Source organism: Schistocerca cancellata, chromosome 3, assembly GCF_023864275.1.
Source record: "Schistocerca cancellata isolate TAMUIC-IGC-003103 chromosome 3, iqSchCanc2.1, whole genome shotgun sequence".
NCBI lineage: Eukaryota > Metazoa > Arthropoda > Insecta > Orthoptera > Acrididae > Schistocerca > Schistocerca cancellata.
Window position 1 is genome coordinate 203,729,555 of NC_064628.1, and position 13,263 is coordinate 203,742,817.

Genomic DNA, 13,263 nt, shown 5'->3' on the forward strand with positions numbered 1-13,263 from the left:
TCTGGTCATAACCACCGTTAAGAGACAGCACCACCGTTAAGAGACAACTCTGTAGTCTGCCAAAGCTTTGCTGGCACCGCTATTTAGCATCTGTCCACGTGGATCTCTGATGCGGAAACAAGACCGCGATCTGGTTCGTCGGCGATCGCAGACTTAGAGATCGGCTATTCGTCGGACCTCGCCATTCTCCTACGAATTGCTTAACTTAATGAAAATGATACCACTGGGGAGAGCTTGTAAGGCTACAGACGACCCTTTAGCTTCTTTTCTACAGCAGAGAGCGCCTCTTTGCTACGACGCAGAGACATCTCTAAAAATGGTTCAAATGGCTCTGAGCGCTATGGGACTTAACTGCTGAGGTCATCAGTCCCCTAGAACGTAGAACTACCTAAACCTAACTAACCTAAGGACATCGCAAACATCCATGCTCGAGGCAGGATTCGAACCTGTGACCGTTGCGGTCGCGCGGTTCCAGACTGTAACGCCTAGAACCGCTCGGCCACTCCGGCCGGCCAGACATCTCTGATGTGGATTCTGCACAGTTGTGAAAAGTGCGAATCGTCGCCTACAGATCGGTTGGAGGGAGGTAGTATATCAGTCGCCCTCCAGCCATACCCGTAGACAACACATGAGCGGGACGCGTGTATGTACTAGAGCGCGATAGTGGGAATTGTGTTAAAAACATTAATTTGTTTATATTGAAAGGCGACCGTACAGAAAACGAATGGCAATGGCTAATTCATTATAGAGTGTGACGGTTGAGGATGCTCAAGTGTTGTGCGAGTGCTGTTAGGAAACGTGCCCAAGAGCAAATGTGACGACATATTAATCACTACATATTGAAAAATGGACTGTACTTACCGTGGTTCTTCAGAAAAGGAATTACAGAGGAATCAGTATCTTGACGCATCGTATTACGAGAGAATTGTGATGTGATGCGTGATATAAATGGTGCCGCATGAAGTACCAATTCATTTAATAGGAACCATATGGACCATGGATCAGGCCAAAGTTATATTTGCACAATTAGAGCTTGAGAACAGGCTGCCAGAAGTGAACAGAAATCATTTCAGTAGTTGAACACGGGATATGATACAAATAAGAGTGGAGGAAAGGACAGGGAAACAGTAGAGGCCGAGGAAGCTTTGTTTATGGTTCCAGATCTCACGGTGAGTAAAGGTAGAAAGGAGCAGCTCGCCAGCTCGAAGAAAGCTACAACAGATGGAGGCAGAGAGGTGGAGGGGAATCTGCCGAGAATTGAGGAACTGAAAACATGTAGACTTTATAGGAGTGGACCGACGTGAAAAATACATGGCAGGACCTCTGAACACAAACGGAGAGAAATGAAATATTTATGTAACAATGGCTCAAGTACTAAATGACGAACAAGTACATCTACTAGAAGAACCTGTTGCACTAAAACAGAAGGTAGTATTTTCTCCGATAGTTGAAATATGTGGACCTACTACTGGGTCTTGAGTCGATTCGGGGAGCCACCATTGTGCTATAGCTGACAAGGTATGTAATTACCTACTGAAATCAGGGAACACACACCGATCTTACCAGTTAGTGGAATCATAATTAATGGATCTGTTGGTGAATACGGGAAAATGATAAACTGTCAAGTAATGTGGGCGGTTTTGATTGAAGGAGTTGTATGTAGGATTGACGCAGGAGTCGTTGAAGAGGAAGTACTATAGCGTCAGACTGGCTGACGAAGCACAGAGGAAATGGGTTACGGAGAAAATGAGATGAGATTTTATGAAGAAGGAGAAGAGAAGAAGATATATTTCAACGACAAAACGCCAATAGAAAGAGTACGAAGTTTTTCAGTATATCCGAGTAGCAACATGTGAAGATGTAATGGAACAGAAAAATTTAGTAAACCATAGCTGAAAGAAAGTGATTTCTGTCAGTACGAAAGAATCAAGTGAGTACGCATGGGAACAAGTTGCAGCAAAACACATGGGATTAGGAATACTGATAGAAGCTGAAGGGCTATCCACATTAATCGAAAGATACAGAAAAGTTTTTGAAAACAGATGAGGTATAATAATAGGCCCACAATACCATGTAAAACTTAAGCCTCTTATGCCTTATATTAAGCTACGTTATACAATACTACACGCAAGAAAAGAAGCAGTAGAGAGGTAACTACAGAACATGCTAACTAAGGAAGTAATAGAGAGGGCTCGAAGTCAGTACAATAACTTACCAGTTATTGTGGCTAAGAAGTATGGGAGTGTATGGCATGTGTTGGATGCACAACAAGCCAACAAAGTATTGGACTGGAAAGGCACTGCCCAGTGAACACTGAAGAATTGTTGCACCAATTTAACCCTAGGACTCACTCTGCTAAAATTTCCCTAGTACTCTATCTGGGGTCGTACATGACCCCAATCAATATATAATTGACTGTGTGTACTAATCATTCAGAGAACAACGTACTGTCGTTTAATACTGTTTGTTTACATTTTATTTATTATTTGGACACATTTCACAGCTTTTTTAACAGGTATGTACATAGTAGAATTAAATTACATATGGCAGAGTAATTACATATCAGAAGTTACAATATTACTCTAAGTCATAATTTGTTTCACTCATAAATGTTTCACAATGGCTTCAAATTTACAGAAAATGTGATGAACAACTCAACAGGAAACATAATTCTAACCGGAATCCGTACCATAGTCATCTGCACTTATTTTGCAAGTAGTAACTATTTCAGAATGTTCCTTGGAAACAAATTTGTTACACATCTTGCATGTTGAACTGTATTTTGTGTCCTTTGATCGGGGGCAAATGGAGCATCCGCCTCGCTTTCTCTTCTGATTGTCGGGTATTACGTCTGGATGTCCATTGTCTAACAGATCATCAAATCCACACCGTTTGATACTGCTAATAATATCCTTTCTCTTTGCTTGTGGTAAACTCAAACGTCGTTCCACTTGGGGCTTTGCCATTTCTTTGGCCAACTTCAGTAGAGAAAGACGTCTCTCTGTTTTTTCAACAGCAACACGGAAGAGTCTGTAGGCATTGAGTGCAGCTAGATCGACAAGATCATAAAATACTGCTAATGGCCAACGTTTTATACCCTTTTTCACAGAATAGTAAGAGCTCATTTGATCTAGCGTATCAACACATGATTTTGTTGAGTTGTAATACAACACTACTTCTGGTTTTCGTTTCAAGTTGTTTTCTTTCGGCACTTCAAATGATTGATGTTGTGTTGACAGGAGTAGCACAGCCTTATTTCTTTTGGAACATACGAAACTAATAGGGTTTTACCACTGTATGCAAATCCGGTAGTGCATTCTTCCCTAGTTTTCGAAGGCAAAAACTCTTTTGGGACTTCTTTTCTTGTAGAACGTAGAGTACCTACAAGTGTCAACTTAATTTTCAACAATTCTTGGCCAAGGTCATAGCTCGTGAAAAAATTGTCAGTGGTAATTTTCCTACCATTGCCAGCCAGATGACGCACTAAATCTAAGACCACTCTCTTGCCTTGATTCACTTCTGTCACATCACCACTCCTTCCAGTGTACATTTGAAGATTTGTCACATAACCATGTTCACAGTCTACTGCGCACTATATCTTGATGCCATACTTTCCTGGCTTTGGAGGATTGTAGATCTTGAAACTGCACCGACCTCTCTATACGCAAAGATGTTCATCAACAGTAATGTTGCTGGAAGGTATAAATGATGTTTGACATTGCACGGCAAACAGATCAAATATTTCCCGTACAGCTTCAGCCTTATTTCCAGTCCTCTCTTTCCTTTCAAGTCTTGTGATGCGGTCGTCAAAACGAAGTGAACGCAGAATGTCCTGATATCGCCTCCTCGACATAGTAGCGCGGAATAGAGGAGTGCCATATTCAGAGTCCAAAAATTCGTCAATAGGTTTCCCCCGGCTCTTCTGTACGCCATACAGAATCAGCAAGCCTGAAAATGAAAAAAGCTCGCATCTGTCTGTATCACGCCAGTCAACTAATTTTCCAGACACTTTCAATTCATTTCCTCGTTGATTTGTGAACTGAACTATTATATCCAGCAATTCATTAGTAATAAACTGCCTGAAACAGTCAACAGCTGAGTTAACACTAACTGTACTAGGAATACCTGCTGAAAATCGTTGTATGTTGCGGATTAGAAATCTACGAATTGATGGTTCTTTCGTACTCCATGCAATATCCCGACCCCTGCTTACCAGTACCACTTTCATCTTCTCCACTGTCATCATTTTCAGCAAGAATATCATTTTTTTCTAATTCATTTAAACAAATTTCTTTGGTCTACCTGTGTCTTTGTTCCATCATCTTCGGCGTCACTACCTTCTGAATCACTACTGCTACGAAATAAGTCTTCCATAGCTTGTTCTACACCATAGCCAGGAGCAAAACGTATTCCACCCATGCTGAAATTACACTGCAACAACAAACGTACAACAAACGTACAAACGAACTTCCAGTTTGAGGTTAGTTCTGAGTAACACCTGAATAACACCTGAATTCAGTGTTACCAACTCAAAATTCCTAAGAAAGAAATTGATAGTTGATAATCTATACATTCTATGAATGTTACATATAATCTACCTGGGTTCATAATTGACCCCAACAGTAGTTTTTGTTAATTATTGATTTAAATGTTGCGTCAAGCGCTCTAAAATTTTTTCTGAGAGAACTACAATACTGTGTCGTAAAAGGCATAAAATTCTGGATTTTTACAAGAAATAGAAAAATTATTTTATCTATAGTAAAGATGGTTGGGGTCACCTATGACCCCAGAGTGAGTCCTAGGTTTAAAAGAGCAAAGATATTTAAAAATCTGGATTTGACCACGTGAGATGGCACATTGGTTACCACACTAGACTTGTATTCGCTAGGATGACGGTTCAAATCCACGTCCGGCCATTCACATTTATGTTTCCTGTGATTTTCCTATATCACTCCAGGCAAATGATGAGATGGTTACTTTGAAAAGCATCGCCGATTTCCTTCCCCATCCCCGACACAATACGACCTTGTGCTGCATCTCTAATGACCTCGATGTCGGAGGGTCGTTAAACCCAATCTTCCTATCTTTCTTCTGGATTTGACATCTGTATATCAAGTAGTACTAGAGCTGGAGTCAAGGCCATTTACAGTAATTTTGTGCGAGGGAAGACGCTGTCAGTATAGTGTGCTGCCTTTCAGACTCAATTTATCTGTGACTGCTTTTATTAGAACGCTACACTGAGTACTAAGAGATGATTTGCTGAAGAAAATTATTATCTATGTTGACGACAAGTTGGTAGCCTGTGAAAAATGCGAGGAATACTTAAGGACTGTGTAGGAGATATTAGAAAGATGCGAACGTGCAGGCTTCAGGCTTAATTCTCAGAATTCAGAATATGGAAGACCGGGAATATCTTTACTGCACCAAGTTATTGGGAAGTAATAAAACCCGAGCCACAGACTGCTATAATAAATTTTCCGATACCAAGAAATAGGAAGCATCTGAAAAGCTTTATCGGTTCCTGTGAATTCTATCATCGTTCGTGAAGGAGTAAATTAAATAGTGGAGCACTGCATAGATTGCTCAAGAAAAGCAACACATGATCGTGGACAGGAAATTACATCATATATTCTGAAAAAATAAATCAAAAACTTTATAATACTCTGATACTAGCTCATCAAGATACGTGAAATGCATTTTACTTAGGATGTGACACGCCAGATTATGGACTAGGGGCCTTTACATCAAAAAGACAAGAAACAGCGAAGAGAAGTAATCAGAACCATTGCTTTTGGTTGTCGGGCGTTGAAAGCACCAGAAAAGAAGTTCTCAATAACAGAAGGAAGCATTAGCAGTAGTGCATGGTTTCACCTTGTTTAGATACTATTTCGCCAGATGAAGAACTACTATAGTAACAGATCACAAGCCTTTGTCATTCATGTTGACATGAAGACTCAGTCATAACAAATGGCTCTGAGCACTGTGGGACTTAACATCTGTGGTCATCAGTCCCCTAGAACTTAGAACTACTTAAACCTAACTAACCTAAGGACATCACACACATCCATGCCCGAGGCAGGTTTCGAACCTGCGACCGTAGCAGTCGCGCGGTTCCGGACTGGGCGCCTAGAACCGCTAGACCACCACGGCCGGCGGAGTCATAACAAATTAATGAGCTGGATGCTTGTTCTGCTAGAATTTTATTTCGATATTCAATGTGCCAGGAACTTTGCAGACAATACGAGACGTACTGTCTCTGTTGACAGTAGAATTACAAGAACATTCTGCACCTTTTTGCCAGAGGAAAGTCATATGAACATATACGGATACCGGTAATATCAGGTACAAAAGGTGTAGAAGGCCAGTGAACTGGTGGAGCTGTCATGTGTATTCATTGATTCATGTGAAATGTTTCTGACGAGATTATGACCCCACGATGTGATTCAGAAGACTCTGAATGCAGAATGGTAGTTGGAGCTACATGCTTAAGACATTCCACTCCGGAAATCGTTTGTGAATCCAGTATTCCGAGATTCACTGTGTCAAACATGTGCTGACAATACCACATTTCATCCAATACTTCTCACTACACATGACACTACCTATGCACTCCACTTGACGACCAAGGGCAGCAGAGTTTGCGTTGAGTTGTCAGTGCTAACAGACAAGCCATACAGCATGAAATATCAGCAGAAATCAGTTTGTGATGTACGACGAACGTATCCTTTAGGACAATCGGGTGTAATTTGGTGTTAATGGGCTGTGGCTGCAGATAACTGACGTGAGAGCCATTGCTTATAGCACAACATCGTCTGCCGTGCCTCTCCTGGCTCGTGATCATGTTGCTTGGACTCTAGACGACTCAAAAACCGTGCCCTGGTCAGATGAGTCCAGATTTCGCTAGGTAAGATCTGATGGTAGGGTTCGAGTGTGGCGGGGGCACGATAAAGCCACGGACCATGGTTGTCGATAAGGCACTGTACAAGCTGATATTGGCTTCAGACTAATCTATCACTGACTAGAAATGATTGTGTTCAGCTGCTGAAAGACCATTTGCAGCCATTGATGGACTTCATCTTCCCAAACAATGGCGGATTGTTTATTGACCTCAATTCGCTCTGTCACTGGACTAGAACTGGACATGATTGGTTTGAAGAACATTCGGGAGAATAAGAACGAATGATCTGACCACGCTAATCAGCTGACATGAATCCCATTAAACATTTATGGGACATATTCGTGATATGAGTTCAAAAATGGTTCAAATGGCTCTGAGCACTATGGGACTCAACTGCTTTGGTCATAAGTCCCCTAGAACTTAGAACTACTTAAACCTAACTAACCTAAGGACAGCACACAACACCCAGCCATCACGAGGCAGAGAAAATCCCTGACCCCGCCGGGAATCGAACCCGGGAACCCGGGCGTGGGAAGCGAGAACGCTACCGCACGACCACGAGATGCGGGCGATATGAGTTCCTGCAGAAAATATTACACCGGCTTCACTTTCGCAATTGTGGACAGAAGCAGTAATCTCCTCGCCTGCATTGTCGCCCCCACCAATCCCAGGTTTGGGGGCGCAGAACTGCACATGGAGGAGATGACTGCCGAGATAATGAAGCAGCAGATGACGGATGCTGAGTGGAACAAGGTGTACGAGATGAGCCGCGACCGAAACCTCTACCAGAACCTCGTTTCCAGCCTCTTCCCCACGATACACGGCAACGATGAAGTCAAAAGAGGTATTGTCTTGATGTTGTTTGGTGGAGTTCCAAAGAAGACTGAGGAAGGTACGTCTCTGAGAGGAGACATCAACGTATGCATTGTGGGTGACCCAAGTACAGCTAAATCCCAGTTACTGAAGCAGATCGCGGAGGTGAGTCCACGAGCGATATACACCTCTGGCAAGGCGTCCTCGGCGGCAGATCTGACTGCAGCTGTCGTCAGGGACGAAGAATCGTTCGACTTCGTCATCGAGGCAGGCGCTCTGATGTTGGCCGACAATGGCATCTGCTGCATCGACGAGTTTGACAAGATGGACCCAAAGGACCAGGTGGCGATCCACGAGGCAATGGAGCAGCAGACGATATCCATAGCAAAGGCTGGAGTGCGGGCGACCCTGAACGCCCGCACCTCGATCCTGCAGGGGGGTACACGCTTACTTTGTGTACCATGTGTTTGGCAAGCACAAGGAGCCGTAGCTAATATGGTATTTGCTTATACAACTTTACACATCGGTACCATATTCCTCTAACACATTAATTACATAGCTATCTGATCATTTAACTGAGAGAGACAATTTTTTTTTCTACATGAGTGACAGATGTTTGCGTAATTACACCGTTGGATAGCTTCACACTTACGAAATTGTATTTTGTCTGTACTTTGTGAACTGTTCATGTTTTTTTGGAACCATTGTGATAATATGAGAGCTTTGAATGATATATTTGGTATGGGATCACGATTTTTAACTATGATGAGGAATACTGTTATCCTCAAATATAATTGGCATTAATAATATGTTATTTACCTTGTAAATATCCTTAGACATTATTTATTCTGTTTTGTTTTAATGCTCATGTGTAAAGTTGATGTTTCAAAAGTTATTCTGATCTTTTATGTATTTACTTATGTCATAATTCCTGTAACACTGATGTATATGTTAGTTCGATTGTTTTGTAAAGCTTGTACTACAAATGTTAACTGTCTTGTTATGTTCTTTAATGATGTTTTCTGTATTTCTGTAATTGTATTCTTATGTTATAATATTGTAATTGACACCAGTTCATCAAATTATGTAACTTGTAAGCATTCATTTCACTGCACACATTTATGTTGGTCATAGTAATGCACAATATGTGAGAAGTTGGGACTGTTGGTGTTTGCACGTGTGTTACTAATTCAGCAAGGGATTGGATAACAGCATTGCTGGTTCTAAGGACAATTCCAAAAACTTCGTGAGTGTACAAGTGGTGGTTTATGGACTTGCTATCTTCTCTGCAAGACTCTTCGATGGTGATTGTGCACCTGCACAGTCGCAGCAGATGGCTGCTGGCCATCTCTACAAGGACTACAGTGGGTTTGCATCTTTTCTGACCCACCAATACCATTATTTCTACAAGGACTGAAGTGGGTCTGCACCTCAGGTGGCCCACCAATACCACAATCTCTACAAGGACTACAGTGGGTCTGCATCTTTGATGGCCCACCAATACCACAATCTCAACCAGGACTACAGTGGGTCTGCACCTCTGGTGGCCCACCAATACCACAATCTCTATCAGGACTACAGTGGGTCTACTCTGTGAGGACCTACCTACCAATATTCTTCAAAACTTCGACTGACTCTGCTGTGGGTTTGCTCTGTTGTGGCCCATTACCTGTCAGCATGTCAAGAGTCAGCACTGTCTTTCCGTTGGAAGACAACATTACTTCTTCAAGACTGCACGGACATCCACTACCTCCATGTGCATTGTCTTTTAATGCTCGGACTTTGATAAAAGAAACGGCAGTTTTACTGTTATGAATGATCAGGACTGTCTTTATGGACTGTGAGAAAGTTTTAGCTTTTGACCAACATTGTATTAATAAGTGTGTGCATTGGATATCTTTGTTATTGTAATTATGAAAAATTTTATCAAATCATTATTGGCCACTGCCCAAAACAATTTGTAAAAAATTTTGTGGGGAGCATGGGGGCTATGTAAGTAGGCTGTTTATGTTTTCTTATTGGCAACGTTACGTAGCGCTCTGTATGAAAATCACTGGCTGTGCTGTGTGCAGTCTGTGGCTAGTTAGCATTGTTGTCTCCATTGTAGTGTTGGGCAACTGGATGTTAACAGCAGCGTGTAGTGTTACGCAGTTGGATGTGAGCCGCCAGCAGTGGTGGATGTGGGGAGAGAGATGGCGGAGTTTTGAAATTTGTAATACTGGATATTATGAACTGCTATGCATATTATGATTTTTCAACACTATTAAGGTAAATACATTGTTTGTTCTCTATTAACATCTTTCAATTGCTAACTATGCCTATCAGTAGTCAGTGCCTTCTGTAGTTTGACTCTTTTATTTAGCTAGCAGTAGTGGCGCTCGCTGTATTTCAGTAGCTTGAGTAACGAAGAATTTTGGTGAGGTAAGTGATTTGTGAAATGTACAGGTTAATGTTCGTCAGGGCCATTATCTTGTAGGGATTTTTGAAAGTCAGGTTGCGTTGCGCTAAAAATATTGTGTGTCAGTTTAAGCACAGTCATGTATAATTGTTGAAAGGGGATGTTGCAATTAGCACTGGGTAACGAAGATAAAGTCATGCTATCCCTTGCACAATGGCGCATTATTCGATAGGAACAATGTGAAAGAAAAGGAATGGAAGATGTGAATTGTAGAACAAAGTGGAAAAGAGTATCTCAGTTGCAGACATGTTATACTGAGGAGATGAACAGAAAAGTTACAGCGAGATTGCTGGCTTTTCAGCATGACAATATGGTTAAGGAAACTAATGAAGAATTGCGAGACTTGTCAGAAAACGAACACTGCTACAGTGGAGCACAAAGTGTATATAAGTGCAGTAATGTCAAAGGAAATGAAAGAAGGAAATGTGGCAGAGCCTCTGGCTCCACTCCCAAGACTAGCTTTGGGACCGATGTGATGAAGCAATTCAGAATGAAACCAGAATATAGAACAAGGTAAGGCCTCCTTCAAACCTGGCAAAGAGGGTTACGAAGCAGATTCATACATTATGTAAGGAATATAGTCATAACAGGCATAGTAATTACGCCCAATGGGTTAGTGAGTTGGGAAGTGTTATCAACCACAATACTCATGATTACACGGGTTAGGAGCCAATATAAATGCTGTCTAATTCCGCACAGTCTAATTAGTGATATTTAAAAAAAACACCAGTGATAAGGACCTGAGGTGAGAACGCCGAACAAATGCGTATTAATAGAACTGAATTGCGAAAAGAACAGTATGATGAAACTGTGCATCCTACAGTGTACAGGGTTGGGGACCCTGTGTTACTTATTCATGATCAGTCAAAAAGTCACGACAAATATACACTCCTGGAAATTGAAATAAGAACACCGTGAATTCATTGTCCCAGGAAGGGGAAACTTTATTGACACATTACTGGGGTCAGATACATCACATGATCACACTGACAGAACCACAGGCACATAGACACAGGCAACAGAGCATGCACAATGTCGGCACTAGTACAGTGTATATCCACCTTTCGCAGCAATGCAGGCTGCTATTCTCCCATGGAGACGATCGTAGAGATGCTGGATGTAGTCCTGTGGAACGGCTTGCCATGCCATTTCCACCTGGCGCCTCAGTTGGACCAGCGTTCGTGCTGGACGTGCAGACCGCGTGAGACGACGCTTCATCCAGTCCCAAACATGCTCAATGAGGGACAGATCCGGAGATCTTGCTGGCCAGGGTAGTTGACTTACACCTTCTAGAGCACGTTGGGTGGCACGGGATACATGCGGACGTGCATTCTCTTGTTGGAACAGCAAGTTCCCTTGCCGGTCTAGGAATGGTAGAACGATGGGTTCGATGACGGTTAGGATGTACCGTGCACTATTCAGTGTCCCCTCGACGATCACCAGTGGTGTACGGCCAGTGTAGGAGATCGCTCCCCACACCATGATGCCGGGTGTTGGCCCTGTGTGCCTCGGTCGTATGCAGTCCTGATTGTGGCGCTCACCTGCACGGCGCCAAACACGCATACGACCATCATTGGCACCAAGGCAGAAGCGACTCTCATCGCTGAAGACGACACGTCTCCATTCGTCCCTCCATTCACGCCTGTCGCGACACCACTGGAGGCGGGCTGCACGATGTTGGGGCGTGAGCGGAAGACGGCCTAACGGTGTGCGGGACCGTAGCCCAGCTTCATGGAGACGGTTGCGAATGGTACTCGCCGATACCCCAGGAGCAACAGTGTCCCTAATTTGCTGGGAAGTGGCGGTGCGGTCCCCTACGGCACTGCATAGGATCCTACGGTCTTGGCGTGCATCCGTGCGTCGCTGCGGTCCGGTCCCAGGTCGACGGGCAAGTGCACCTTCCGCCGACCACTGGCAACAACATCGATGTACTGTGGAGACCTCACGCCCCACGTGTTGAGCAATTCGGCGGTACGTCCACCCGGCCTCCCGCATGCCCACTATACGCCCTCGCTCAAAGTCCGTCAACTGCGCATACGGTTCACGTCCACGCTGTCGCGGCATGCTACCAGTGTTAAAGACTGCGATGGAGCTCCGTATGCCACGGCAAACTGGCTGACACTGACGGCGGCGGTGCACAAATGCTGCACAGCTAGCGCCATTCGACGGCCAACACCGCGGTTCCTGGTGTGTCCGCTGTGCCGTGCGTGTGATCATTGCTTGTACAGCCCTCTCGCAGTGTCCGGAGCAAGTATGGTGGGTCTGACACACCGGTGTCAATGTGTTCTTTTTTCCATTTCCAGGAGTGTATAAAAATGTATCACCATGTATACAAGCGACGCTATACGGTTTTACTTTGAACCTTCTAAATACTTTGGAACTTGAAGACTGGAGAACTGGTATTACGTATGGAAATAAATACATCAAAGATTTCGAGATATATTTTTCCAAGGAACTGTCTCTTTCTGAAGAGAAAAAGCAGATGATCCATTAGTGTTATAAGTGAAGTGCTTAAGTGCAACGGCTACGACTGTTAACTACAATTAGTAGTGAAATGTAGTTGTAACGAAATATTTCTTCCAGAAAGACAAACCTGTATGGAAATATTAATTACAGTTAAGAGCCATAGAGGAAGTAATAAATGTACATTGGCATAATAGTGTACTGTGAATTTAAGTTTTTGCTGACAAGTATTTGGACTGTTGCGTTTTAAAGTGCACGGATGGTAGTGTTAATCGATACATGGGCATAGAACTTGCGACGCTTGCCAGGTCGTGCCAGGTTGTGCGACAAGTATGAGCAACACTAATTAGTTAGCCACAGGAGCTGAAGACACGCACGGCGTATTTTGTTTCACGCTGGGAGATGGCTGTGGTTGCGCGCTGCATTTGATGGCAAAATGGCGCAGCACAGTTAAGAGAACAAGGGATAGAAGAGTCTCAATACACAGTGGACGAGACTTTAGGCAGCGACTGCAGGAGATGCCCGGAGCAGGAGACTACAGCGGCCGGCAGGACACTGAGCCGAGGGAGGACTCTAATCCTCCTCAACTGACCACAGCCGGTGTGCTGCCACCTATGAACTGCTGAGTCGT

The 13,263-nt window shown here is 43.4% G+C and overlaps 1 protein-coding gene across 1 annotated transcript; it reads left to right on the top strand.

The window, feature by feature from the left end:
• The first annotated feature begins 7,471 nt into the window (after window positions 1–7,471).
• On the top strand, window positions 7,472–12,663 carry LOC126176223 (DNA replication licensing factor Mcm6-like). The gene is made up of 2 exons (XM_049923367.1): window positions 7,472–8,150; window positions 12,473–12,663. Exons 1-2 carry the CDS (start codon window positions 7,472–7,474, stop codon window positions 12,661–12,663), a joined length of 870 nt encoding a protein of 289 aa, XP_049779324.1.
• Window positions 12,664–13,263: the final 600 nt, after the last annotated feature.